Here is a 25,196-nt window from a genome sequence, read left to right on the forward strand (position 1 = left end):
CCTTCAGGTTGTTAGTGGATGGAATTTGAAGCTCTGTTTCCATTTTGGGTTCTTGGTTTATGGTTCAGTATGAAAATGCTGACCCAGCGGTGGTTTTATATACATGGGCTTGTCCATTGTACGTCTCCCTGCAGGGTCTGTCCTTGGTGCTGTCGGAAGGGGGATTGCGTGATAGAGAGGAAAAAGAGCACCCTATGGAGGAAGATTCTGGTGACTCTGAGCTCCTGCAGGGGTACCAGTGGCTGCTGAGAGACCTGCCGAGGCTGCCGTTGTTTGACAGTGTTAGGGCAACTACATCCATTGCCTTGCAACAGGTAAAGGTGATGGGGAGCAACTAGAGGTGTTGGGGAGGTGGGGCAGGGATAGGAATGGCCTGCTCCGAAAGCAGAGTGTCCTCTGCCCTGTTGATGCTAAACTAAACCAAAGGGATGTGTGTATACATTGGGATAAGGGATGTTCCCTAACTTGCTACTGCTTGTTGCTCTTGTCTAATGATCACTAACTGGAAAACCTCTCGTTCCAGGCCATCCACATGGAGACCGATCCTCAGACCATTAGTGCTTATTTGGTGTACCTATCTCAGCATGCCCCCATAGAGGATCAGGGGCAGCACAATGACCTCTCTCTGGTAAGAGAAGGGATTGAGGGATCACCTGGAAACACTGTATCTCACACCTCTCTGCACTGTAATGACCACAGGCTCGTAACTTAGAGATCTGTTGTAATTGAGCCAGAGACTTGCTGTACAAACTAACCACCTGTTAATGAGTTTACAAGCTACACGTGGGGGTGTCTTGTTTCTTTCAGGTGTCTCACGTTGGAAGTCAGACTGCACATGACTTTCTGATTTGGGAGGGAGATAGCCATCTGCAGTAGGATGGTGAATTTGAGACTATAGATAGGTTTAAAAAAAAAAATCCCAACCCTGATAGAGAGTGCAGGCTCTGGACCCAGCTGGAGAGTGTTTGCCATTAATACCTAGGTATATGATAAATGTTGGGAAATTGGGAGTGAGGCATAACAACATGACAAATCAGGTGCATTTTGTAGTAAACAAAGAGGAGTTCTGAATTTTTTTAAAATGTCCTTTGGGCCATCTTGGGTACTTGGCATCTTTCATTGTTCACAGATTTTAAAGGGTGCCTTGCCAGCACTTTCTTGTCTTTTGTGGGGGTTCTGTGCTGCCCTGGTGATCTCCCAGTGGTAGGGGCATAGGTCTCATGGAGAATCTATTGAATCATTCTTTGCCTCCTGGGAGTCATGTGGGCTGGTCTCCAGGCTGTATGTGCACGCGTGCTGAGGTGTCTCCAGGCTCTGTGTGCGCGCGTGCCCGGTGTCTTAAGTTACGATTGTTAAAATATAACAAAAAATCATGGGATCTCTGAGTCTTCCAACAACCATGACAAACCTTACACCTGACTTAAACATAGATTCATAGATACTACGGTCAGAAGGGACCATTCTGATCATCTAGTCCGACCTCCTGCACAGTGCTGGTAACACTCCCTGTGCTATAGGTATATGGAAATAGGGATATGCCATAGCAGAGGGGGCAGTTGTAAGTAAGGAAGATGATTTGTGCTACACCTGCTCCAGTGTTGCACGCCTCCCAAAGATTGCAGTTCCACCCGTAACATCCCCATGGTCCTTATGTAGCAAGATGGACCAGTGGACTGATCCAGGGCAGGACCAGGTCGGCAAAAAGCTTTTCCACAATCAAAGCTGGAGGGGGCTAGGGAGTGAAGCAGGAGTGCCTGTGTGAAGATTTTCACAGGTCTTTTCTCCCTGCAGGATGTGGCCAGGCTCATAGTGGAACGCTCCACCATCATGTCTCATCTCTTCTCGAAACTCTCGTACTGTGCTGAGTCAGAGGCAGTGCTAGTTGCTCTGCTCTCCATCTTCTCTTGCTATGTTAAGCGCATGCGCCAGAGCAAGGAAGGGGAGGAGGTGTACAGCTGGGTAAGCATCTCCCCAAAGAAGATCGAGGTCCTCCTCTTCCCTCCGGCTGTCTACGTGTCTCTCTCTCTCCTAGCGTTCATATTTCTGTACTCTCTTTCATGGTTACTTATTTTGCTTTCCTCTTCTGTAGTCTGAATCCCAGGATCAGGTGTTCCTTCGCTGGAGTAGTGGGGAAACAGCCACTATGCACATTCTTGTGGTCCATGCGATGGTCATTCTGCTGACGCTGGGACCACCTCAAGGTTAGTAATGCGTGTTGAAACTGATTCACATGAATCGCTGCTCTGATGTAACTTCCTCCAGCCTCCACCATCCTGGAGAAGGAGGCAGCTGGGTCCTCACCCTGCACTGCTCAGGAAGCCAGGACACTTAGACGCGTAGACTTTAAAGTCAGAAGGGACCATTGTGATCATCTAGTCTGACTTCGTGCACTTTGCAGAACTTCACTCACTTCTGAAATAGACCTCTCACCTCTGGCTAAGTTACTGAAATCTTCACATGATGTTTTAAAGTCTTCAGGTTACAGAGAATCCACCATTTACACTAGTTTAAACCTGCAAGTGACCTATGCCCCGTGCTTGAGGAGTTGCCTTCTTGTGAGGCTTCTCTGATATTGATTGGTACCCCCTGCAGGGTCCTCAGCTGTCTATATCAAAGGCCACAACAAAACCCACCTCTGTACTGCCTTTACATCTTTACTAGGTGCTCCAAATACCTGGCTATGTGGCATACGTGCAGAAGTAACTTGCATCCCACCCTGGTTCATTGCCTCTCGGTCAGGTCTAGCTCACTGCTTGCTGTGAAACCAAGGAGCATGGACTAAGGAGTGTGAGGTAGAGTTTGCCTCTCCTCTTGTTTTTTTCAATTTCCCCTCCACTCTGCCAGGCAAGCCAGCCATGATGATCTATTTGTTGTCCTCTCTTTCTCCCATCTGGGCTCTTTTAGCCACTCCAAATGGTGTGGGAATTTTCAAAGGCTCAGAGAGGGAGGGAGATGCCCATTAACTAACTCCCCCTTTAGGCCTTTGAAAGTTATCCAGGCTCAAGTCCCAGTATGTCCCACCTTTCTTCATTCCTGTCTCTTTTCCTGTAAGCCTTTTTGGGGCCAGGAGTTTGTTATAGCTGGAGTGCCCAGCAGCGTACAAGGTACTTCACAAACAAGGCATGTATCTGCCCCAAAGAGCTTGCATTCTAAATACTAGACTAGACAACAATTCAGAGCAGCAACCAGCGGATATATATGGGGCAGGGAGCGCAGGGCTTACAAATTCTTGTTTTGCTGCACAAGTTGCAAGCCTTTTAAGGGTATAAAGAAACGTACGTTTTACTTTTTTCTCTATTTGATTTAAGCACCTTGTCTCTGCTCAGCAAGTAACACAAAATATCCTAGGAGCTGTTGGGAACATTTCAAATCTATTGTTCGGTTCAGCAGGTTATGTTTGAACATTGTTTTGATGGGCAGCATCCAATTTTAAAGTTGGGAATTCTCTCCCCCAGTGTAGCGTGAGAGTCAGACCATTTGGCATATGGCTCACATTCCTCTTATCCAATTTAAGCTTGTCTTTCGTTGCTGAAGCAGGATGGTGGTTCGCGGCCTCTTAGCAAGGAAGTGACCTGGTTTATACTTAGAAGGGTGGGGTATATCTGTGTATAATATGCACGTGGAATAACTTTTGTAACTGTTCTGGTAAGCAGGGGAAGGTGACTTTTGCGCCTTGCTGGACATTTGGTTCCCAGAGAAGAAGCCCCTCCCCACTGCCTTTCTTGTTGACACTTCAGAGGAGGCCCTGCTGCTTCCTGACTGGCTGAAGCTGCGCATGATCCGCTCCGAGGTCCCTCGCCTAGTGGATGCAGGTGAGTGGGGCCCAAGGGACACGTGCTGGGGTTGGGTTGCCAAAGCCAATGAAAGATTTGGAAATGCTGCATTGAAAAATTAGCCCAGCTCCTTTGAGGTCTCAGCCATCTTTATCCCATAGGTGCTGTAGATGAGTGGAGGAATAGAGGGCAGTGTCTGTCTGTTAGCAGATTTGGATTTCTTTCTTTGCAGCAGAGAGGCTTCAAACACAGGCCTCTTGCCTTGCTTCACTAGGCTGTTTGCTAAAGAACTTCCACTGCCCTCCAACAGAGACTAAGGGACTTTGGGCTAGTCCAAGCGGGGAAGTGTGTGTAGACCTGTGGTTTTCAGCCCCCGGGCCACGTGCGGCCCAGTCAGCACAAAGCAGCGGCCCATGTGATATCCTCAGGGCCATACAGGTAGTATATATATTGTGTGGATGCAGTCCACATAACCCAAAGAGAGCTGTATATGTGGCCCACAGTGGTAAATAGATTGAGAACCACTGGTGTAAACTCTTCACTTACTCCTTATATGCTAATCTGTGTTGTCTACCTTCAATCCCTTTCTCTTCTGGGGGTGGGGGAGGGAGGGGGAAGGGGGTGCACTGGTACATGGAGACTAGTATAGAGCATTTAAGGACTGGGGCTGACTAGCATCAGGCTCCTGCAGTTCAATCCAAGTGGAAGGTGAATAATCAACAGCATTCAATTGAGGGGGGTGGGAGGAGCCTTCTCTAGGCAGCTCTCCACTCCAACATCAAGCCCCCAGCCCAATGCAGGCTGTTCTTTCTGCTTACCTTTGAGCTCTGTCCATGCCTGTCTTGCACTGGCTGTGGTTTTGGCATTTGCACCAGGCAGGGGAACCGTTCGGTCTCTAAAATCTTATTAGGATTGTACTGCCAGCTTGACTATTGAGCCTTACCATTTATTTTAAAGGGGGCAAGGGATGTGGAATTAGAGGACCTTCCTTTTACTTAAACCAGGTCCATTTCTATTCCTTTGACTGAATTAAGCTGCAGAAAACATACATCTGACCACTAGGGTGAGTGCATATCACAGTTTGCATAGCACATGATAATGCTTACAATGTCAGTAGCAAAGCCTGAATAATATAATGGATAGCTGCATCTTTTAGCATCACGTGGCTCTTCACTGCTGTCTGTTCTTTGCATTGAGAGGTTTTGTCCCTTCCTTGCTAATTAAATGACAGCTCTCTCTTGCCAGTGATTGAATTATTCAATAATTCTTGCCTGCGGCCATCAACAGAGAGGGTGGCAGTTATTTTTAATACAAATGATTTGGTTCCTGAGGTTTTGATCAAATTAAATGGAGGATCAAATTAACCCCGGAGTGAATTAACTGGAGGATGCAATAAGAAGGAAAATATGTGCAGTGTCTGTACAGGGCAAAGAGAAACTCGTAAGCAGCTGTCAGTGTTGGCTTAGGTCCTGTGCAGCCCTGTTAGTAAAGGTGTCACTGATGGCATGTCCAAAACCACATGGACCTGCTAACGAACATGTCCTGCTCCTATGTGTGAGTGACTCAGAAACCTGAGGATTCTGACTGGCCCTGTCTGCGTGTTTCAGCACTGCAGGATCTGGAACCGCAGCAACTGCTTCTCTTTGTTCAGTCCTTTGGGATCCCAGTCTCCAGTATGAGTAAACTCCTGCAGTACCTGGATCAGGCAGTGTCTCACGACCCACAGACGCTGGAGCAGAACATCATGGACAAGAGTAAGATCTTAAGATTAGGCTGTCTAGGAATCTGTCTCTTTCTAGACCTGCTGTTTAAAACCTCCTTTGTTAGCTCGAATCATTTTGCAGCTTCCTTGTAGGTTCCAAGATAGCTCAGCCTGACCTCTGTCAAGGCCACCTTAGCAGCCACTGCTGTCCATGGGGACCTGTATGAGAAGGCTTGGAATGTGTTTCTCAAGGGTGTAGCATTTTCTAGCTTAGCTCATGAGAAATTGGGGATTGTTTGTGGGTGATTTCTGGCTGTCTATGAAACTGGGTTTGTTCCTGCTGGGGTTTCTCTGCTTACTTGGAATGCGGTGGGGTGTGTAAATTCTCTGCAGAATGGGAGCTGTGCACATGGCAGCGTCTTGTATCCAACTTCATATTTTGTCCTTTTTTAGATTACATGGCTCATCTTGTGGAGGTTCAGCATGAGAGAGGAGCTACGGGGGGGCAGACCTTCCACTCTCTGCTCACCACTTCCCTGCCAACATGCCGAGGTATTGCACAACGTACACTAATCACTCTCACAACAAAGAGCTGACCAATACTCCACCTCAGCCTTTGTCAAGCCCAGACCCAGTCTGTCTTTCCGAAGTGTGGGTTGCTTTGTTGTCCTTCAGGCTGCTCCCAGGCTGAAAAAGGAGATCAGTCCCCTTCATACAAACTTCTCCACCAATGGACACCACCCCCAGCTAGAACTTCCCTATCTCCACTCCTGGACTAGGAGAGGAATTCTGATTTCTCTGGAGGATTTTATTACAACAAATTCTATCCTTGTTTTTTTTTCTCCATGTTGTTTAGCTCCTCATGTTTGGTCTAAGGAGAAAAGGCTGCAGTTTACCTTTCTACTGGTTTGGGGTCTGTAAAACTGGGGTAGATCTCTTCATTTGGGCCCCAATTGGTGACGCTTGCCTATAACAGTGTTCCTTTAATCTCTGCAGATGGTGCTGACACTCCAAAGCCCAAAACTAGTCCTGAGACCCCACAAGGACAGAGTAGGATCCGGGCGTTGACTCAGATCCGGGTCCTGGGTCCTGAAGATGACCTGGCGGGCATGTTCCTTCAGGTATTGCTACTGCATCTGTTATTTAGAGAATAGGTTTGTCTGCAGCTACTCCCGTCTGTATCCCTGGGCCCAACAGCTGCAGTGCCTTTTCCAGACCCAACACCTACATTCTAAGCCTGGTTTGATGAACTCTGGCCACTTGCTTTCACAGTGCGTGGAGGGAGGGAGTTATAAATCTTTGGTGGTGGGGGCCATGCTGTTTTAAAGATAATGGAATTACTGATGGAAAAATCTTAAGGTTAGAGCATGAGCTTGAGACCTAATTCTGCCACTATTAGTAGTTTTGTGGGCAAGTCACTTAACTGCTGTGCCTCAGTTTCCCTATCTGTGTGGCTCTACCTCTGAGGCTTAATTTGGTAATATTTATGAAGTGTTTGTGGATCCTTGGACAATAGTTGCTGTGTAAATGCAGGCTATTAGTATCATTAGTCTTATTTGATCTATATAGACACTGCTTTGCCTGTTCCTCCCTAGGTCCCTAAAGTATTTGGAAAGCAGGTACTGTTGGGTCTCCTCTAGTGTACACAGTCAGAGCCACTTCTCCATGTCGGGGAACAACCCTATGTAACCAGTTCCCTGAAGCAGTGGCTGTTATTGTGCAGATGGTCCTTTTTTTTTTGTTTGTTTGTTCTCATACAAGCTTGCCGTCTTTCAATATTCTGTTAGCTGTTCCCACTGAACCCAGATCCCCGGTGGCAGAATTCGAACCCGCGCCCAATCTCCCTGGCGTTACAGCAAGCACTAGGTCAGGAATTGGCTCGCATCCGCCAAGGGAACACACAGGTGACAGGAATTTCAGTACGTCTTCTCCAGGCAGTGGCCGCATTGATGAACTCTCCACATAGCGGGGCTCTGGTGATGGCCATGCACCGAAACCACTTTATCTCCTGCCCACTGCTGCGTCAGCTGTGCCAGTACCAGGTGAGCCATGTGGGAGTGGGCTCTTGTCTAGCATGGAATTGGGGGCAGAGGGGAAGGGAGCAGTTAAGCTCAGACCTCTCAAAAAACCAGCAGCCTGTAGCACTGGCAGCCTTGCTTTTGGGGACTAGTAACTGCAGTACAGGAACACCCTAGAATAGCCTTCAGAGCAGGGAGAGATTTACCTTATGAGATATACTATATTCGCAAAGGAAGGCATTGAACTCCATCTATGTAGTTGTTCTGCATCCTTGCAAGTGAGTCTTTTTCCAGATGTGCATTGGGGAGATGCAGGTCACAGGGTAGATATTCAGTGAGCTGGGGTTCCAGGTAGCTTGTCTGCTGTATGTGTCCATGCATGCTGCGGGCGTTATCGCCTTGTCATCTTCATACAAACAATCCCCACCACCAGGACTCCCAGCTGCACATTCCCTAGCTTTACACCTGTACTTTTTGGTATTCTCTCCCCAGCGCTGCGTACCCCAAGACACCACCTTCTCCTCGCTCTTCTTTAAAGTCCTCATGCAGATGCTGCAATGGCTGGAGAATCCTGCTGTGGAAGATGGACCTCTGCGTGCTCAGCTCAAGTCCTTTGCTGTGCAGTACTCTTCAAGGCATAGGATCAGTGATGGTAAGAGGCATTAAGCAGAGTTTCAGAGTAGCAGCCGTGTTAGTCTGTATTCGCAAAAAGAAAAGGAGTACTCGTGGCACCTTAGAGACTAACAAATTTATTAGAGCATAAGCTTTCGTGGGCTACAGCTCACTTCATCGGATGCATTTGGTGGAGTGAGCTGTAGGTCACGAAAGCTTATGCTCTAATAAATTTGTTAGTCTCTAAGGTGCCACAAGTACTCCTTTTCTTATTAAGCAGAGTGTGCATCCCAGAGTGGACAAAGTGGGACAGAGAAGGGTCAAAATCAGAACCTGATGCTGAGTCCAATATGGCTGTTTTTCCACCCCCTTTCTGAGAATGAAATGGAGAGGGTTGTCATTGTTTCAGCATGTTGTGAGCTATATAGAAATGCCCAAGAGTAAAAAAGAAAGGGGGAGATTAGGTTGTGTTCATGTCCACATGTTGTTCGAATGGCATTAATAGGGACAGGACACAGCCAAAATGATTATTCATTAGGATGATTTGCAGTGAAGGCCCATCAGCTGATGGCCTCTTAGAGAGCAGGCAAGTGGGATTGTGGGAAATCTCAGGACTGTGGATATCAGAATTGATGATGTGTAAGTAGTTGTCCTTGATTTAACACTGGTAAGAGACTGCAAGGTGAAACAGTTCCACGCCATTGTTTGTTTTGCTGTCCATCATCTGGCCAGAGTTCCAAGGCTGGGGGATCTGGAGAGCACAGCCAAAAGTACAAGCTTGAGGTTTGGACTTAACTGCCTTTGGGTAGACCGTAGGGTCTTCTAGCCATATATGCTTGTGACACTGGCACCAGCACTCTGTTGGGGTTTTTTGATGGGCATGAAAGTACTAGTGTGTGCAGGTTTCAGGTGTTAAGCTCTTAAAAAGAGGAGTCATGTGAAGTGTTTGTATGAAAGAAGCCACAGCAAGGCTGGGCTGAATGATTAAAGGAGGACCCTGGTGTGGCTTAATGGTACTGATGCTGTGATTCCCTGCAGTTCGAGGTGGGTTCCTGCACCTGGCAGAAGCACTGGCATTCCGTCGTGATCCTGATGTGATCAGCTCCACTGTACGAGCCATCATTGCAACCCTGAAATCTGGAGAGAAGTGTAATGTGGAGCCAGAACTCATCAGCAAAGGTATGGCTATCCTTCTGCCTTGCCTTCTGGAACTGCCGTTGGTATTGGGGACAGAACACAGATGTGCATGCTTGCTCTACTGCTTAGTGGGAGTGCAGAGCTGGGGAGACTGCTTTTGCTCTCCTCGATCAAGGGTTCTGACCTACTGGAAGGTTGCTCCTGTCTCATTTTACCTCCTTTTGTTGCATTCTGTCATATTGGTTTATAAGCTGCTTGGGACAGGAACTGAGGAACAGCGCATACTGCTGGGTGCTGCTTCCATAGTGAACAGTAGAGTCTCCATAACTTCTGTAGAAAGTTCCAAGATTGTCCTGTCTCTCATTGAGATTCACTGTAAGGGAATGCAATACGAACCGGCTTCATGAAAGATACAATCATCTGGCTCACCAACTTCACGCTGCCTCCCAAAGCCTCTGAGAGAAGTCTCTTTCTCCCTCTTTTAGTCCTTCAAGGTCTGATTGAAACACGCTCTCCTTACATGGAGGAGCTTCTGACTGTCCTCTTCTCGGTTACCATTGAGACCACAGCCAGGTTCCCTGCCATGAGACCAATTGCTGTGGTGAGCTCTCTGCTGCTCCAGGAGAAAGAGGAGACACCTGTGAAGAAGGAGTTGGATAGCAGCAGGTGAGTCTCGGGATGGTTGGTATTGGTCACTCTGTCTGGTTTTGTGGCACCTTTCCTGATATTTCTGCTGTGCTCTTAGTGCTGAAGCTGCTCGTCTAGGGCCCTCCTCGGGCCTTCTCAATGACTGGCTGGAGATGCTGGACCCTGAAGTAATCAGCAGCTGCCCAGACCTCCAGCAAAAGTTGCTGTTCTCCTGGAACACGGTACGAATCTCTCAGCCAGGAATGAATCTTAAATTGAAGCCCCTTTCTTGAGCTGCAGTCTTCAAGTCTGAATCCCTCAGTCTGCTCCACTGGACTAGCTAATGGGAGAAGAGGTCTGTTCTGCTCCACTGCTAAGAGCACGTTATACACCAGGGGTCACCAACTGGTTAATCACGATCGACTGGTTAATCCTAGAGGATCTCCCTTAGGGGCGGGGTAGATCCTGGGTTGCCCTTAAATTCAAAAAGTGATCTTGGGCATAAAAAGGTTGGAGACCACTGCTATACACAGTGATGCCAATTCCAGAGCAGGACAGTGTGTCTCTAAGGAGGGCCTGTAGTGAATTCTTCTCCGGGTGGGATTTTGCACTCCATATCACTGCCATCCTGGAATCTTGACATTTCTGTAGCCCCCTTCTCCCAGGTTCTCACAGCACTGTACAGCTATCAGTTACTTAGTCCATAGCAGACCTGCGGCTAGGTTTTTCTCACCATTTTACAGATGGACAAACAGAGGTTTGGAGAGGGTTACTTACGCAGGAACATGCAGGGCCAGAGTCAAGACTGGAACTCATCAGTCTTGGGTTCTGATCACTTGCTCTAACTGTTAGACTTCACTGCTGCTCTAATCCTATGTCCTCAATTTTTCATGTTCCATGCACAATCTGTATCCTCTGTTCTAAGTGTATCTGAGCCCTCCTCTGCTACTCCTATCCCCTCTACCTAAGTGTCCTAAAATGGATTCATACTTCCATCTCTCCCTGTTCTCTCCAGACTAAAGGTTACTCTGGATCTCAGGTGCCCTCTTTTCGCCCATATCTGTTGGCTCTTCTAACTCACCAGTCCAGCTGGACAACATTGCACCAGTGCATCAGGATTCTGCTTTGCAAAAACCGGGAGCAAAGGTGAGTCTTTCAGATACCAATATTATATTTGCAGACATTCCCTTCTTCCAAAGCGCTAGAGATTTATAGAATCTATCGACAAAGGGCTATTATGTCTCTAATCTCAAACTTGCTCTTGAACCCATTGAAATTTTTCTGTCTTCTGGCAGGTTTGACCCGACTGCATCCTTAGATTTTTTGTGGGCCTGTATTCACATCCCTCGGATCTGGCAGGGAAGGGACCAGAGAACTCCTCAGGTAGTGGTTTAAATCCTGCATAGTCCCTCTCAGGATGGGAGAAGGGGAGGTGCTTTTCACACTGGCCTGGTTTTCCATGGTGTCTTGGGGGAACCTGGTGTATAATAGCAGATTTGCTGCCAGCACCCCAGCACATTTGTAATCTCTTGTGCTGCAGTTGCACATGGAGATGGTGATTCACAGTTTTTTGGTTCAGAACTGATACAAATAAATGTAAATTTCCCAGATGTAAAACTTTCACTGCAGCAAAACAAGTGTCTGGCGGTAGCTCTTGCAGAGACTGTTAGGAGTTATAGTGAAAATATACCCTACATAGCTACACCTTTGCAGAACTAACTGCCCGGTAGGCAAGTACAGATGGAGTGAAAGAATAATTCCCCCTTTGGTTTGGGAAATGCAAGCCACCCCCAGTGGGGAGCTCTTTGTCCAAGTTTGTGTAGTGGATGAATTGTCAGTTCCTTTCTAGCCAGATGCCAAGGGATGGAAGTCGATGCATTGTGAAAAATTGGGGTACAGAAAGGAGGTGCAAAGCCCCTCATTTTTGGGGGGGGTGAGGGATTATATTTTGCCTGGTTTCCCATTCCTGGGCATGGTGCAAATATTAAGCAAGGTACAAAGGGAGTTTTTGTCATGTAAAGGATTATCTTCCTGTTTGAGAGCGTGTGACTAAGGTTATTGGCCAGCCCTTGCCCTTGGCTTCACCTTGAGAGTGTCTGTGCTGTTACAGAAACGTCGAGAGGAGTTCGTGCTCCGGTTAAAGGCATCAGAGTTGATCAGTTTGGTTGAGCTGATCTTGGCTGAGTCCGAAACCAGAAGCCAGGATACAGAGGAAGCCTCCTGCACGCTCATCCAATCACGGCTACCCCTGTTGCTCAGCTGTTGTCATGGAGACCTAGAGAGTATTAAAAAAGTAACAGAGTATCTGACGGGCTGTATCCAGCAGTGGGGCAGCAGGTGAGGATGCAGAAACGAACAGAAGCTCGGCTCACACTCAGCAGTTATTTAGGTGGCTATTTGGGCAGCCACGTGACCCAAATGAGGCTTGCCAAGGCTGCTTTGCTAGGATCGCTGCATTTCAGAATGCATCTAGAAACTGTCCAGTATGTTACCTTTGTGTCAGCTTGGAAACAGTTTGACTCTGAATGTGATACTCTGGGCATCTGTATGTCTCTCTCCTGTAATTCAAGATCAAATTTCTCCATTTTACAAATCAAAAAGTGTTTCTAGCTGCCAGCCCTGCAGCCATCCTCCCATCTCCCCAGAACTGGAAGTCAAGTGATGTTTTCTCTACCTGTGAAATCATCACTGGTAATCCATTCTGCAGCTGGAACTGAGTTGACTCTTTTGATGATTGTGCTGAAGGCGGAATGGAGCCCAGCCTGCTCTCTATAGCTATATGGGCTCTGCAGTGCTAACAGGAAGAGAGAACATGTATGTCAGTAAATCAAGCCCATCTAAATCCTGGACTCATCTATGGTAGAGCTGGAAAAGACTTTCTAGGTTATCTGGACTGTCCCCCTGCTGATGCAGGCTGTGACTTAGCCATGTGGAGAGCAGGTGTGCTGAGTCAGAATGGGCCATTTTGTATAATCACTTTTTACTTTGATTACTTTTTAAATGAGGGATTCACTCTTTGATGGTAGGATTTGCATTTTTTAACACTGTTGTGCAGAAACTCTGCTTTCTGAGACTTTAAGAGGGACTTACTGGTTGCCATATGCTCCAGTGGCAGCTTTGCAATTGCAGTGCTTTTTGCTAGAGAATCGGAGTCAGTCTCACTGGAAAGCTCCGTGGAACTGCTCTGAAAGGCAGGCAGCTCTAAGGAGGCTATCTAAGAGTGAAGTGCTATTAAGTCAGCAGTACGGTGATGGTTGTAGTTATTTGCCTCTAGCTGTTCAGTATGTGCAGCTGGGGAGGAGCGGAGTGTGGATATTAAGGCCTCTGATATGCGTCAGACACTTTCTCCTTGGCCTAGGGATGTAACCGTGCATTGTCATTTCCTTTCTCTTTCAGCTCAGTGGGAAAACGCTGCCAGGACCTTCTCCTGCAGATCTACCTGCAGCTGCCAGAGCTCCTTATGCCCATGCCTGAGACGCTACTGACCAGGGAAGGGGCTGCAGACAGCAGTACCTGCAAAGTAAGGAGTAAAGGGACATAGAGGCAACAGAGTATGCTTCTCTGTTCTTTAAATCCATGTGACGAGCATGGGAGCTGAGTTGATAGGCAGGTTGCAAAAAGAACAAACACACTGCCTTGGACTGTAACCTTTTTCACCTTGATCTCATGTGGAGCTCCCACCTTTTGCTTGCCTTAACTCCAGAACACACTGGACTTTTAACATTTTGTCCTTGTCTAAACCCCGGCAATATAAAGACTGCAGGTATTTTCCTGTGTGATATAAAGGCTTAATTAACACGCATGCATTCTCCCAGGTTATGTTAGGCACCTTGTTGTTATATGAGAAGGAGAAATGTGCAGCTCCTGCTTTCACAGATGGGAAAAATGAGGGACTTGGGACTGTAGATCCCTTGCTAGTTGGAAGGTTGATGGCTTACCTGAAAATCAAATTTAGGTTTTTTTTAATCCTCTCCCTACTTAAAAGGAAACTTGGAACCCCACCGATAGGCTGAAGACTTGCTCCTCCAGCTTCAAGCCATTGAACTTTGTTTTATTAACTCTTATTCTTTCTAGCTTGATGCCCTGGTTCACAGATTCATCACCCTCCTTGCAGAAGCCAGCGATTCCAAGTCAGCTGAGAGCCGTGTGTGGGATGCCAACATGGCATGCAGGAAGCTAGCTGTGGCTCACCCCATCCTTCTGCTTAGGTACTGCCCTTCTGGCCCTTCTCTTCACCAGGCCTTTGGCTGGAGCCCTTTCAGCTGGACCCATGTGTCAGTATTAGCAATCACTCCAGAACGAGAACAACATTCCCATTGCAAACCTAATTATAACACTGGAGCATTCTCCTGTGTATAGAAGAAATGATATGAGCAGCAGACCCACTCAAGCCATTTGCTGGCTGTCTCTCCTGATGAGGTGATGCCTCTGCTAGTAGAGGAGTCTCTTGGAGGTGGGAAGCAGAGAAGAGAAATGTGGTGGGAAGGGGGATTTGTCTGATCGTGGACATAGGGATCAGAGCATGAAATCTTGCAGAGGCTGAGGAGAGGGATGAGCTGAATATCTTACAGTTGATTCTGTTACACAATTGCTCTGGGAGGGCTTTGGAATTGAATGCTTTACTTTTGCATTTCAGACACTTGCCAATGATCGCAGCTTTGCTTCATGGGCGGGTACATCTCAATTTCCAGGAGTTTCGACAACAGAACCACCTGACTTTCTTCATCCATGTCCTGGGGATCCTGGAGCTGCTTCAGCCACAGGTGTTCCAGAGTGAGCACCAGGGGGCGCTATGGGACTGTCTTCTCTCCTTCATTCGCCTGCTGCTGGTAGGAGAACATGACCTTTTACAGACTACATACAGCCAGCCAACTGCTAGGGAGAGAAGTTGGTATCTAACCATCTCGGGGTGCTGTGTGTCACACTTTACATGTGTGTATACTGTATGTGCTTGTACAAATACATGGCAGTGTGCATGAACGGGGAGGGGAAGGACAACACGTGGACTTTCAGGCTTCCCCTGGGTGTTAGGGGTTTTGGTTAAGTGTGGTCTCCCTCCATCCCTCCAGAATTACAGGAAGTCCTCACGTCACCTGGCTGCCTTCATCACCAAATTCGTCCAGTTCATTCACAAGTACATCACGTGCAATGCCCAGGCTGCTGTGTCTTTCCTGCAGAAACATTCTGACCCGCTCCAGTAAGTGTTCTATTCTGACCTTGCTCCCTTTGCTATGGTGCCTCCCAGCTGTGACTGCCCATCTACCTGGCATTAATTGGCTGCCAGCAAATTCAGTAGTTTTTGGTGATGCACAGGCAAAGGGCCATCTGTTGGGATTGCTGTCCACCTTAAAAATAAATAAATTGTTGGAGTCACAATCTCCTAACCAGATAGGAAACAACAAGAGCAAAAAGAAAAGGAGAACTTGTGGCACCTTAGAGACTAACAAATTTATTAGAGCATAAGCTTTCGTGAGCTACAGCTCACTTCATCGGATGCATTTGGTGGAAAAAACAGAGGAGAGATTTATATACACACACACAGAGAACATGAAACAATGGGTTTATCATACACACTGTAAGGAGAGTGATCACTTAAGATAAGCCATCACCAGCAGCAGGGGGGGAAAGGAGGAAAACCTTTTATGGTGACAAGCAAGGTAGGCTAATTCCAGCAGTTAACAAGAATATCAGAGGAACAGTGGGGGGTGGGGTGGGAGGGAGAAATACCATGGGGAAATAGTTTTACTTTGTGTAATGACTCATCCATTCCCAGTCTCTATTCAAGCCTAAGTTAATTGTATCCAGTTTGCAAATTAATTCCAATTCAGCAGTCTCTCGTTGGAGTCTGTTTTTGAAGCTTTTTTGTTGAAGTATAGCCACTCTTAGGTCTGTGATCGAGTGACCAGAGAGATTGAAGTGTTCTCCAACTGGTTTTTGAATGTTATAATTCTTGACGTCTGATTTGTGTCCATTCATTCTTTTACGTAGAGACTGTCCAGTTTGGCCAATGTACATGGCAGAGGGGCATTGCTGGCACATGATGGCATATATCACATTGGTAGATGCGCAGGTGAACGAGCCTTTGATAGTGTGGCTGATGTGATTGGGCCCTATGATGGTATCCCCTGAATAGATATGTGGACAGAGTTGGCAACGGGCTTTGTTGCAAGGATAGGTTCCTGGGTTAGTGGTTCTGTTGTGTGGTGTGTGGTTGCTGGTGAGTATTTGCTTCAGATTGGGGGGCTGTCTGTAAGCAAGGACTGGCCTGTCTCCCAAAATCTGTGAGAGTGATGGGTCGTCTTTCAGGATAGGTTGTAGATCCTTGATGATGCGTTGGGGAGGTTTTAGTTGGGGGCTGAAGGTGATGGCTAATGGCGTTCTGTTGTTTTCTTTGTTGGGCCTGTCCTGTAGTAGGTGACTTCTGGGTACTCTTCTGGCTCTGTCAATCTGTTTCTTCACTTCAGCAGGTGGGTATTGTAGTTGTAGGAATGCATGATAGAGATCTTGTAGGTGTTTGTCTCTGTCTGAGGGGTTGGAGCAAATGCGGTTATATCGTAGAGCTTGGCTGTAGACAATGGATCGAGTGGTATGATCTGGATGAAAGCTAGAGGCATGTAGGTAGGAATAGCGGTCAGTAGGTTTCCGATATAGGGTGGTGTTTATGTGACCATCGCTTATTAGCACCGTAGTGTCCAGGAAGTGGATCTCTTGTGTGGACTGGTCCAGGCTGAGGTTGATGGTGGGATGGAAATTGTTGAAATCATGGTGGAATTCCTCAAGAGCTTCTTTTCCATGGGTCCAGATGATGAAGATGTCATCAATGTAGCGCAAGTAGAGTAGGGGCATTAGGGGACGAGAGCTGAGGAAGCGTTGTTCTAAGTCAGCCATAAAAATGTTGGCATACTGTGGGGCCATGCGGGTACCCATCGCAGTGCCGCTGATTTGAAGGTATACATTGTCACCAAATGTGAAATAGTTATGGGTGAGGATAAAGTCACAAAGTTCAGCCACCAGGTTAGCCGTGACAGTATCGGGGATACTGTTCCTGACGGCTTGTAGTCCATCTTTGTGTGGAATGTTGGTGTAGAGGCTTCTACATCCATAGTGGCTAGGATGGTGTTTTTAGGAAGATCACCAATGGATTGTAGTTTCCTCAGGAAGTCAGTGGTGTCTCGAAGATAGCTGGGAGTGCTGGTAACGAAGGGCCTGAGGAGGGAGTCTACATAGCCAGACAATCCTGCTGTCAGGGTGCCAATGCCTGAGATGATGGGGCGTCCAGGATTTCCAGGTTTATGGATCTTGGGTAGCAGATAGAATACCCCAGGTCGGGGCTCCAGGGGTGTGTCTGTGTGGATTTGTTCTTGTGCTTTTTCAGGGAGTTTCTTGAGCAAATGCTGTAGTTGGAGAGCTGCCTAGTAGACTCTTGTTCATACTCCGACCTATTCATGATGACGACAGCACCTCCTTTGTCAGCCTTTTTGATTATGATGTCAGAGTTGTTTCTGAGGCTGTGGATGGCACTGTGTTCTGCATGGCTGAGGTTATGGGGTAAGCGATGCTGCTTTTCCACATTTTCAGCTCGTGCACGTCGGCGGAAGCAGTCTATGTAGAAATCCAGGCTGCTGTTTCGACCTTCAGGAGGATTCCACCCAGAATTCTTCTTTTTGTAGTGTTGGCAGGAAGGTCTCTGTGGGTTAATATGTTGGTCAGAGGTGTGTTGGAAATATTCCTTGAGTCTGAGACGTCGAAAATAGGATTCTAGGTCACCACAGAACTGTATCATGTTCGTGGGGGTGGAGGGGCAAAAGGAGAGGCCCCGAGATAGGACAGATTCTTCTGCTGGGCTAAGAGTATAGTTGGATAGATTAACAATATTGCTGGGTGGGTTACGGGAACCATTGTTGTGGCCCCTTGTGGCATATAGGCCAGTCCTTGCTTACAGACAGCCCCCCAATCTGAAGCAAATACTCACCAGCAACCACACACCACACAACAGAACCACTAACCCAGGAACCTATCCTTGCAACAAAGCCCGTTGCCAACTCTGTCCACATATCTATTCAGGGGATACCATCATAGGGCCTAATCACATCAGCCACTCTATCAGAGGCTCGTTCACCTGCGCATCTACCAATGTGATGTATGCCATCATGTGCCAGCAATGCCCCTCTGCCATGTACATTGGCCAAACTGGACAGTCTCTACGTAAAAGAATGAATGGACACAAATCAGACATCAAGAATTATAACATTCAAAAACCAGTTGGAGAACACTTCAATCTCTCTGGTCACTCGATCACAGACCTAAGAGTGGCTATATTTCAACAAAAAAGCTTCAAAAACAGACTCCAACGAGAGACTGCTGAATTGGAATTAATTTGCAAACTGGATACAATTAACTTAGGCTTGAATAGAGACTGGGAATGGATGAGTCATTACATAAAGTAAAACTATTTCCCCATGAAGAAAAGGAGTACTTGTGGCACCTTAGAGACTAACAAATTTATTAGAGCATAAGCTTTCGTGAGCTACAGCTCACTTCATCGGATGCATTACATGAAGTTGACAGATTTCCACTCTATACGGCTAAATTCAGTGCCTTGCATAATCACAGGTTTCAGAGTAGCAGCCGTGTTAGTCTGTATTCGCAAAAAGAAAAGGAGTACTTGTGGCACCTTAGAGACTAACAAATTTATTAGAGCATAAGCTTTCGTGAGCATCCAATGAAGTGAGCTGTAGCTCACGAAAGCTTATGCTCTAATAAATTTGTTAGTCTCTAAGGTGCCACAAGTACTCCTTTTCTTTTTGCGAATACAGACTAACACGGCTGCTACTCTGAAACCTGTATTTCCCCATGGTATTTCTCCCTCCCACCCCACCCCCCACTGTTCCTCTGATATTCTTGTTAACTGCTGGAATTAGCCTACCTTGCTTGTCACCATGAAAGGTTTTCCTCCTTTTCCCCCCCTGCTGCTGGTGATGGTTTATCTTAAGTGATCACTCTCCTTACAGTGTGTATGATAAACCCATTGTTTCATGTTCTCTGTGTGTGTGTATATCAATCTCTCCTCTGTTTTTTCCACCAAATGCATCCGATGAAGTGAGCTGAAGCTCACGAAAGCTTATGCTCTAATAAATTTGTTAGTCTCTAAGGTGCCACAAGTACTCCTTTTCTTTTTGCGAATACAGACTAACACGGCTGCTACTCTGAAACCTGTCAACAAGAGCAAAGTTACTATTTAGCTTTTATTACAGTGCTTTTCCCCTAGAGATTTCCATGTGCTTTTAAAAGGTACATGAGCAATAGTGTCCCTTTTACTGATGGGGAAAAATGAGGTACAGGACGGTTAAGAGACTGGCTGCAGCTCTCACAGACTCCAGGAATAGAACCTAGGTTTCCTAACTTGCACACATAGGACACTGCATGTTTCCAGGCAGGCAGCTGCAGAGTTCTCCCCCAGACTAGTGGATACAGGGTCCCATCTGCAGGTACATGGGACAATATATTTTGGCCCCCCTTGGAGGGAGGGAGCTGGAGTTGCAATGTTGCTTCAGCAGTTCTGGCTACTGTCTGTTTGTTTTCTGTCTAATCTGTTGACGCCTCTTTGTCCATTGCTTGATTCCTTCTTCTCTACCCTTGATTCTCCTTCTCCCACAGTGACTGAAACTAATCTTTGCTCCTCTTCCCCACACATTCACCTTCATACATGTACCCTCAGCTTGTTCCTTCTCCTCACACCCGGATGTTGAGCTGATTGTTGCTGTTTTACGCCAGAGATGCCTTTTCTTTCGTCATAGTGACCTGTCATCAGATAACAGTGACCTAGTGATGCTGAAATCTCTCCTGGCTGGGCTGAGCTTGCCCAGTAAGAGTGGTGTCTTGGACAGAGGCTCTGAAGAAGAAAAGGATGGTGAGTGTGTGTAACTCTTTAGGCTAGATCAGTGATCCCTACCCCTGTGCTATGTTTTGGAGTTCTGTTGCTTCTATGTGGACTTCAACCTGAGCTCTGCACTCCCAGCTCTAATAGGACAGTGAAGGGGGGAAGGAAAGGAACTGAGAGTGAAGGTTGTATCCTCGTAGACATTCCTGTGAGGAACTGATCAGCAGTAGTGAAAACCAGTGCCTGGGAAGGGGTAAATGCTGACTTCTCACTTGTTATAACTCTTGGAGCTTCCCAATGCAGTGGAATAGCAGCATCAAAGGTATATATTGCTAGGGAGACTGCTCTCCTCTGCTTGTCTTCAGGAAGATCTCTTAAGAATACATCTGCTCCTTCCCTGCTCATAGACATCATCCCGACTTCTGATAGGATTGTCCCTTAGGAAATTCTGTGGGTGTTACAGGTGCTAAGGATAGTTACCTCTCCCTTCCCTCTCTGAGCAGATGCCCTGGTAAGGGGACATTAGACAGTGATGTAATCCATTGGCTGGGAATGCCAGATTCACCTTAATTTTAAATGTGCAGCGCATGCCTGGGAGTTAACTATTTCTCTCTGTCCTAGATGAAGCAGCCGCCGGCTCTCTGCCCCTGGTCAGTGTGTCCCTCTTCACTCCCCTCACTCCAGCAGAAATGGCCCCATACATGAAGAGACTCTCCAGGGGCCAGACTGTGGAGGGTAAGTGGAGACCGCTTTCCCAGAGCACCTCATAGACTTTACAGACAGGAATCACTCTACCCACCTCCTCTTGGCTGGAACATGGTAGCTGCTCCCAGTCACACTTCCCAAGAATGTTAGACCTGAACTACAGGAAGCATATAGACAAAAATCAGCTCAATTGGTATTTGGCTGGGACAGGAGAAGCTGGTTTGCAGCCATGAGCCCTGTGCAGGGAAGCCACCAGTAGCCAGACAATTTCATCTAGAATTGAAACCATAGCCTATAGTCTTCTAAACCATGCGGTCCCTGTAAGAGAAGCTGCAAATCTCCTAAAGCCAATATGATGAAACGTGATCTTGTTGCATCTCATGAGCTAAACAAGGTTGAATCTGTTCTGTGTTTGGACGGAGACCTCCCAGGACAATTTAGGTGCTCTGGGAAGTGATGTGGTTGATTCAGTGGGTGGTACTTTGCTAAGGGTCAGTATTGAACCAGTGTGCCAGCACAGCATTTGGCGTGCTGTGTTGCTGGAAGTGCCGTCTTTTGGATGAGATATAAAATTTAAAGTTCCGGCTCCCCATTTTACGTTATCAAAAATCCCCTTGTGCTCTCCACAGAAGTTCAGGCTGTTAGCATAGTATCCTAGGGAGCTACAGTTTGCTTCTCTAAGATTCTTTTAATATAATTTACATCCAGTATTCTTCACTATCCTGATCTGGGACATTACAGTGTGGGGTTAGCCTACTGCTGCCCAACTCAGAAATAGGGAACATGATCCCTACGTGTGCATGGTTTGCAGATTTGCTTGTCATGATGTTGTGGTATGAGGCCTTATATAAAGATCAATCTCTGTTACAATAGAAATTGATCCAGAACTGAAACTTGCCATAGACAGCAATGCTAGCAGCTAATGCGGCCTTTGCTGGGGCAGTTCTGGAGGTGTTGATCCATAGTACAGAGCATCCTTCTAAGGTCCTCTTTGAAGCATCATCTCTGTCTTTTAGCTTTGCATGCCAGGTTAAAGACTATAGCTTAGCAGAGGACTCTTGTGTTTGAGACAAATGTTCCTTTTGGAGCTTTGTGGACTCCACTGTGTTGAAAGGAAGGTTACCCTTTTCCATCTGTGGCTTTCCCCCCAGATATCCTGGAGGTGCTGAGTGATGTTGATGAGATGTCCAGACGGAGACCAGAAATTCTCTCCTTTTTTGCTGTGAGTATATGTAGCCCAGAAGTTGCCTTTGGAAATTCACTTGCTGTGATTGGGGATTCCTTGCAGCAGAGTCTATCTTGCACAGTTTATTCAGGTATTACTTTCCCTCTGCTTTATCAGATCATTATCACGGTGTCTCTGGGTGGGCCAGTTCTGAGGAATTACCTTCTCAGTTAGTTTAGGCCTTCAACTGCCACATGAGTGTGTGTACTAAGCCATTTTTACAAGTGTGCTCTCTCACACACTCGTCTCCTCTCCTTCTCTCCATTATGCAGGGTCCGTCACCCTGTAATATCAGTCTAGAGAGAAAGGGGAACAGTTCTGCAGGAAAAACTTTGTGAGGGACCAGGGAAATGGATGTAGATCCAATTGCTCTGTTTAGAGCAAGAGAAAAACCACTCTGGATGCTTAAAGCATTCACAACTGGCTGATCCTTCTTACAGATAGAAATCCCCTGCATGTGACCCTGGCTCCGCATTAACCTGCTGGATAGATGGTTAGCGGGCTGGAGCAGTGCCGCACGGGTGGTAATGTAAGTCTGAAGGGCTTGTTCTCAGTGTCACCATGGGATCTCTTGCTGATCAGCCTTGTCTCCTCTCAGAGTAACCTGCAAAGATTGATGAGTTCTTCAGAAGAGTCCTGCCGGAATCTGGCCTTCAGCCTGGCTCTGCGCTCAATTCAGAACAACCCCAGGTGAGAAATGGAGATATCCATGAATGTCAGGCTTCTCCTGAGTCACTTCCTCCTCTGTCAGCCATGTGCCCTGCATTGTCCTATGTACGGCTCTGACTCTTTCATGCTCCCTTGATGCTAAGAGTGGGGATGCTAAGACGGTGCTATGTTTTGTTCCCAGCATTGCTGCTGACTTCCTCCCCACTTTCATGTACTGCCTTGGCAGCCGAGACTTTGAGGTGGTGCAGACAGCGCTGAGAAACCTGCCTGAATACACCCTTCTCTGCCAAGGTAGGTCTAGGCTTCTGCGTTTGCTGCTGCACACTGAGCCCTGAGAGGCTGGAAACTGATTTTTCCAGAGGCTCTCTCAACTGCTTTCAGTGTCGGATTTATTTTTGTCTGTATTGGAAACTGGAATTTCCTGGGAAGTTCTCGCTAGACATTGGTGCTTGGTTCAGTGCTACTGCTGGCCTGCCCAGTGCCAGTGGCAGCTTCGCTCTGAATGCCACGGAAGGAATTTATTGCAGGGACTCCCCATGTTGCTAGCATTGGCTTCTCTCTCAAATAGTTCTGATCATGTAGCAGTTTTCCTCTTTGAGTTAAGGTGCTTTGTACCCATCAGTTACTTGTCTGGAGTGTTAATTGTATGCCTGGGAGTGATAGTGTATAGTTACTGCCTTTCCCCATCTGGAGAGTTTAAAACTTAGTTCCGCTGCACTGGTGTTTCTCTTGCTGGGACTAGTCCTAGCCCTTCCTCTGTGCTGTATGATTGTTACTGGCAAGTCAGGGCTGGTTAGACCAGTTCTCTTACCCTTCTCTTTTCCCCTTCGCAGAGCATGCAGCAGTGTTATTGCACAGGGCCTTTCTGGTTGGGATGTATGGACAGATAGACACCAGCTCGCAGATTTCAGAGGCCTTGAAGGTTCTGCATATGGAAGCCATGATGTGAACATCGATGCCCTGGGAACTGATTTGTCCGGTTGACTTGAATCGCTGTGAGGAAGCACTTTGTATTCCAGCCGGTGGGCTGGGGGGACAAGAGAGAGTGATCGTGGAAGGCCAGGCTGAGCAGAAGGAGAGCTCACACCTGGGGTCTGATTGAAGGAATACAGGGATAGATCCTACTTAGGACATCACTTCGGTGAGAGCAAAGGGGCTTCTAAGCACAGTGTATTACAAGGGACCACATCCTTGGGATCTCGGAGGGTATTTACCACTTCCTGTTGGGCAGTGGCTATGACTTCAATCACCACCTCACATCCAGGAGGCCATAGCATTTGGGATAGGGGAAGGGAGAGTTGCCATGGGGCTCTCTAAGCTTGTGACCACTGGATTGTCCTTTGCATGTTGGAGGGAACACAGAAATCTATACAGAGCAAGAGACTCAGTGTTACTGTTTGTGATTCCTTTTTAAATTAAAACTCTTCTAGTTCCTATTAGGCTCTCTGCTGGCATTACTGCTTCTCGGCGTTTGGCTCGGTCCTTCTCCGAGTCCTCTCTAGGCTCTCTCTCCGTCTTCCCTTTGGACGGCTGTTCCGCAAGACGGGACTTTTACAGAAAACCTAGTTGCAGCCCTCTACAGCCAAAGTGGAGTCTTCCCCTTTGCCAGCAGCGTTTGTTTGCTCCTTGTTCCTTCTGCTGCACAAGCAGAAAACCATTCTGGAGGATAAGTAGGTGGGCCCAGCCTCTGCCAGATTGACCTTCTGTGCTTGGCCCGTGGCAGCCAGAGCCGCCATATTAGGGATTGCTGTTCATTACTATTTTTGTATGTCAACAAAAGGTGCCTTGCTATGCCCACAGAAACCCCTCCATGGCAGCAGATATACACAGAAAGCATCTTTGATGATCCAACAATCATTTTCCCTTGGACTCTGCCATTTACTCAGTGCACCAGTATCGCTGCAGGCAGACTCCTTATCTGAAGGGCAGGCCGTGTGGCTTGGTCCTTCAGCGTGGATACCCATGACCGCAGGAGTGTAGGAGGAGCAGAGACTAGTAGGTTCCCCCCTCCCCTTACAATTAAACACATCTTCTTAGTCTCTGCTTAATATGCTGGCGGTTCTGTTTCCTTCCCCTTGGTCTCTTGCCGTACCCCAGGAATGGTGTCAGTGCAGTTTGGCTTAACACAGTGTAATCAGTAATGACTAAGGTATGGCTCCTTTCACCTCTAGGTCTGCAGGTGGTAGAGGTGGTCATTGCGCCCTGGTTGCTGTTGGGCAGTGAAATGCGCTGGTGGGAGAAGTATGTTCCTCATTGACAAGGATGCACCACGCAGTTGGCTCGTTTGTTAGCATTCTCAGCAGAGAAGCCAAGACCTCAGGGTACGTCTGCACTGCACAAAAAAGTGTGTTCTTAACCCAAGTTAGCTAACCAGAGTTAAGAGCACTTTTTTTGCAGTGTAGACATCACCTAAACTACTCTCCCTCTGTCAGGGCTGAGGCAGCAGTGGGAAAGTCTGTACTGCCACTGCCTTTTCTCTACCTGTTCTGAGGATAAGTAGAAGACTCCGCTCTCCACGGCTGTTAGTCTGGCATCTTTTCATGTGCCCTGGGGAAAATGTGAGGCACCTTTGGTGTGTCTCACCCAATTCTCTTCGCTGGCTGGAGTTCACAGGGGAAGGGAACCCACTAAGAGAAGGCTAAAGCAGGGGGAGGTATCTAAAACCCCAGACAACTCTAACCACAGCCCATCAGTCTCTTACCTGGGCTTTTAAATAAAGAGATTAGAGCCATCAATTCATGATGCAATGTACTCCTGTCTTCCAAAGCATCTGCTTTACAACCAATGAAGGGGCTGTAACAGGTAGCTAGAAATAAATTAAGTGAAGAAACAAGCTGAAGATCAAGTC

General features: G+C 47.2%; 1 protein-coding gene across 7 annotated transcripts in view; it reads left to right on the forward strand.

The window, feature by feature from the left end:
- Positions 1-23,784, forward strand: part of INTS1 (integrator complex subunit 1) — a 40,087-nt gene extending 16,303 nt beyond the window's left edge. For 3 of the 7 annotated variants that reach the window (XM_038418867.2, XM_043494159.1, XM_043494158.1), the window contains exons 23-48: positions 135-314; positions 524-628; positions 1,792-1,959; positions 2,090-2,201; positions 3,651-3,812; positions 5,381-5,527; positions 5,929-6,027; positions 6,472-6,596; positions 7,263-7,517; positions 7,986-8,145; positions 9,144-9,284; positions 9,728-9,908; positions 9,988-10,111; positions 10,885-11,015; positions 11,165-11,252; positions 11,980-12,206; positions 13,266-13,389; positions 13,944-14,077; positions 14,506-14,698; positions 14,939-15,066; positions 19,667-19,779; positions 20,371-20,484; positions 21,606-21,676; positions 22,278-22,369; positions 22,530-22,639; positions 23,182-23,784. In XM_038418867.2, the coding sequence (XP_038274795.1) occupies positions 135-314; positions 524-628; positions 1,792-1,959; positions 2,090-2,201; positions 3,651-3,812; positions 5,381-5,527; positions 5,929-6,027; positions 6,472-6,596; positions 7,263-7,517; positions 7,986-8,145; positions 9,144-9,284; positions 9,728-9,908; positions 9,988-10,111; positions 10,885-11,015; positions 11,165-11,252; positions 11,980-12,206; positions 13,266-13,389; positions 13,944-14,077; positions 14,506-14,698; positions 14,939-15,066; positions 19,667-19,779; positions 20,371-20,484; positions 21,606-21,676; positions 22,278-22,369; positions 22,530-22,639; positions 23,182-23,297 (3,600 nt within the window). In that variant the 3' untranslated portion in view covers positions 23,298-23,784. Of the gene's footprint in view, positions 1-134; positions 315-523; positions 629-1,791; positions 1,960-2,089; positions 2,202-3,650; positions 3,813-5,380; positions 5,528-5,928; positions 6,028-6,471; positions 6,597-7,262; positions 7,518-7,985; positions 8,146-9,143; positions 9,285-9,727; positions 9,909-9,987; positions 10,112-10,884; positions 11,016-11,164; positions 11,253-11,979; positions 12,207-13,265; positions 13,390-13,943; positions 14,289-14,505; positions 14,699-14,938; positions 15,067-19,587; positions 19,780-20,370; positions 20,485-21,605; positions 21,677-22,277; positions 22,370-22,529; positions 22,640-23,181 lie in introns of those variants that run through there. The other 4 variants (XM_043494160.1, XM_038418869.2, XM_043494161.1 and 1 more) reach the window with 3 other exon arrangements.
- Positions 23,785-25,196: the final 1,412 nt, after the last annotated feature.

This window comes from Dermochelys coriacea, chromosome 10 (assembly GCF_009764565.3).
Source record: "Dermochelys coriacea isolate rDerCor1 chromosome 10, rDerCor1.pri.v4, whole genome shotgun sequence".
Lineage (NCBI taxonomy): Eukaryota > Metazoa > Chordata > Testudines > Dermochelyidae > Dermochelys > Dermochelys coriacea.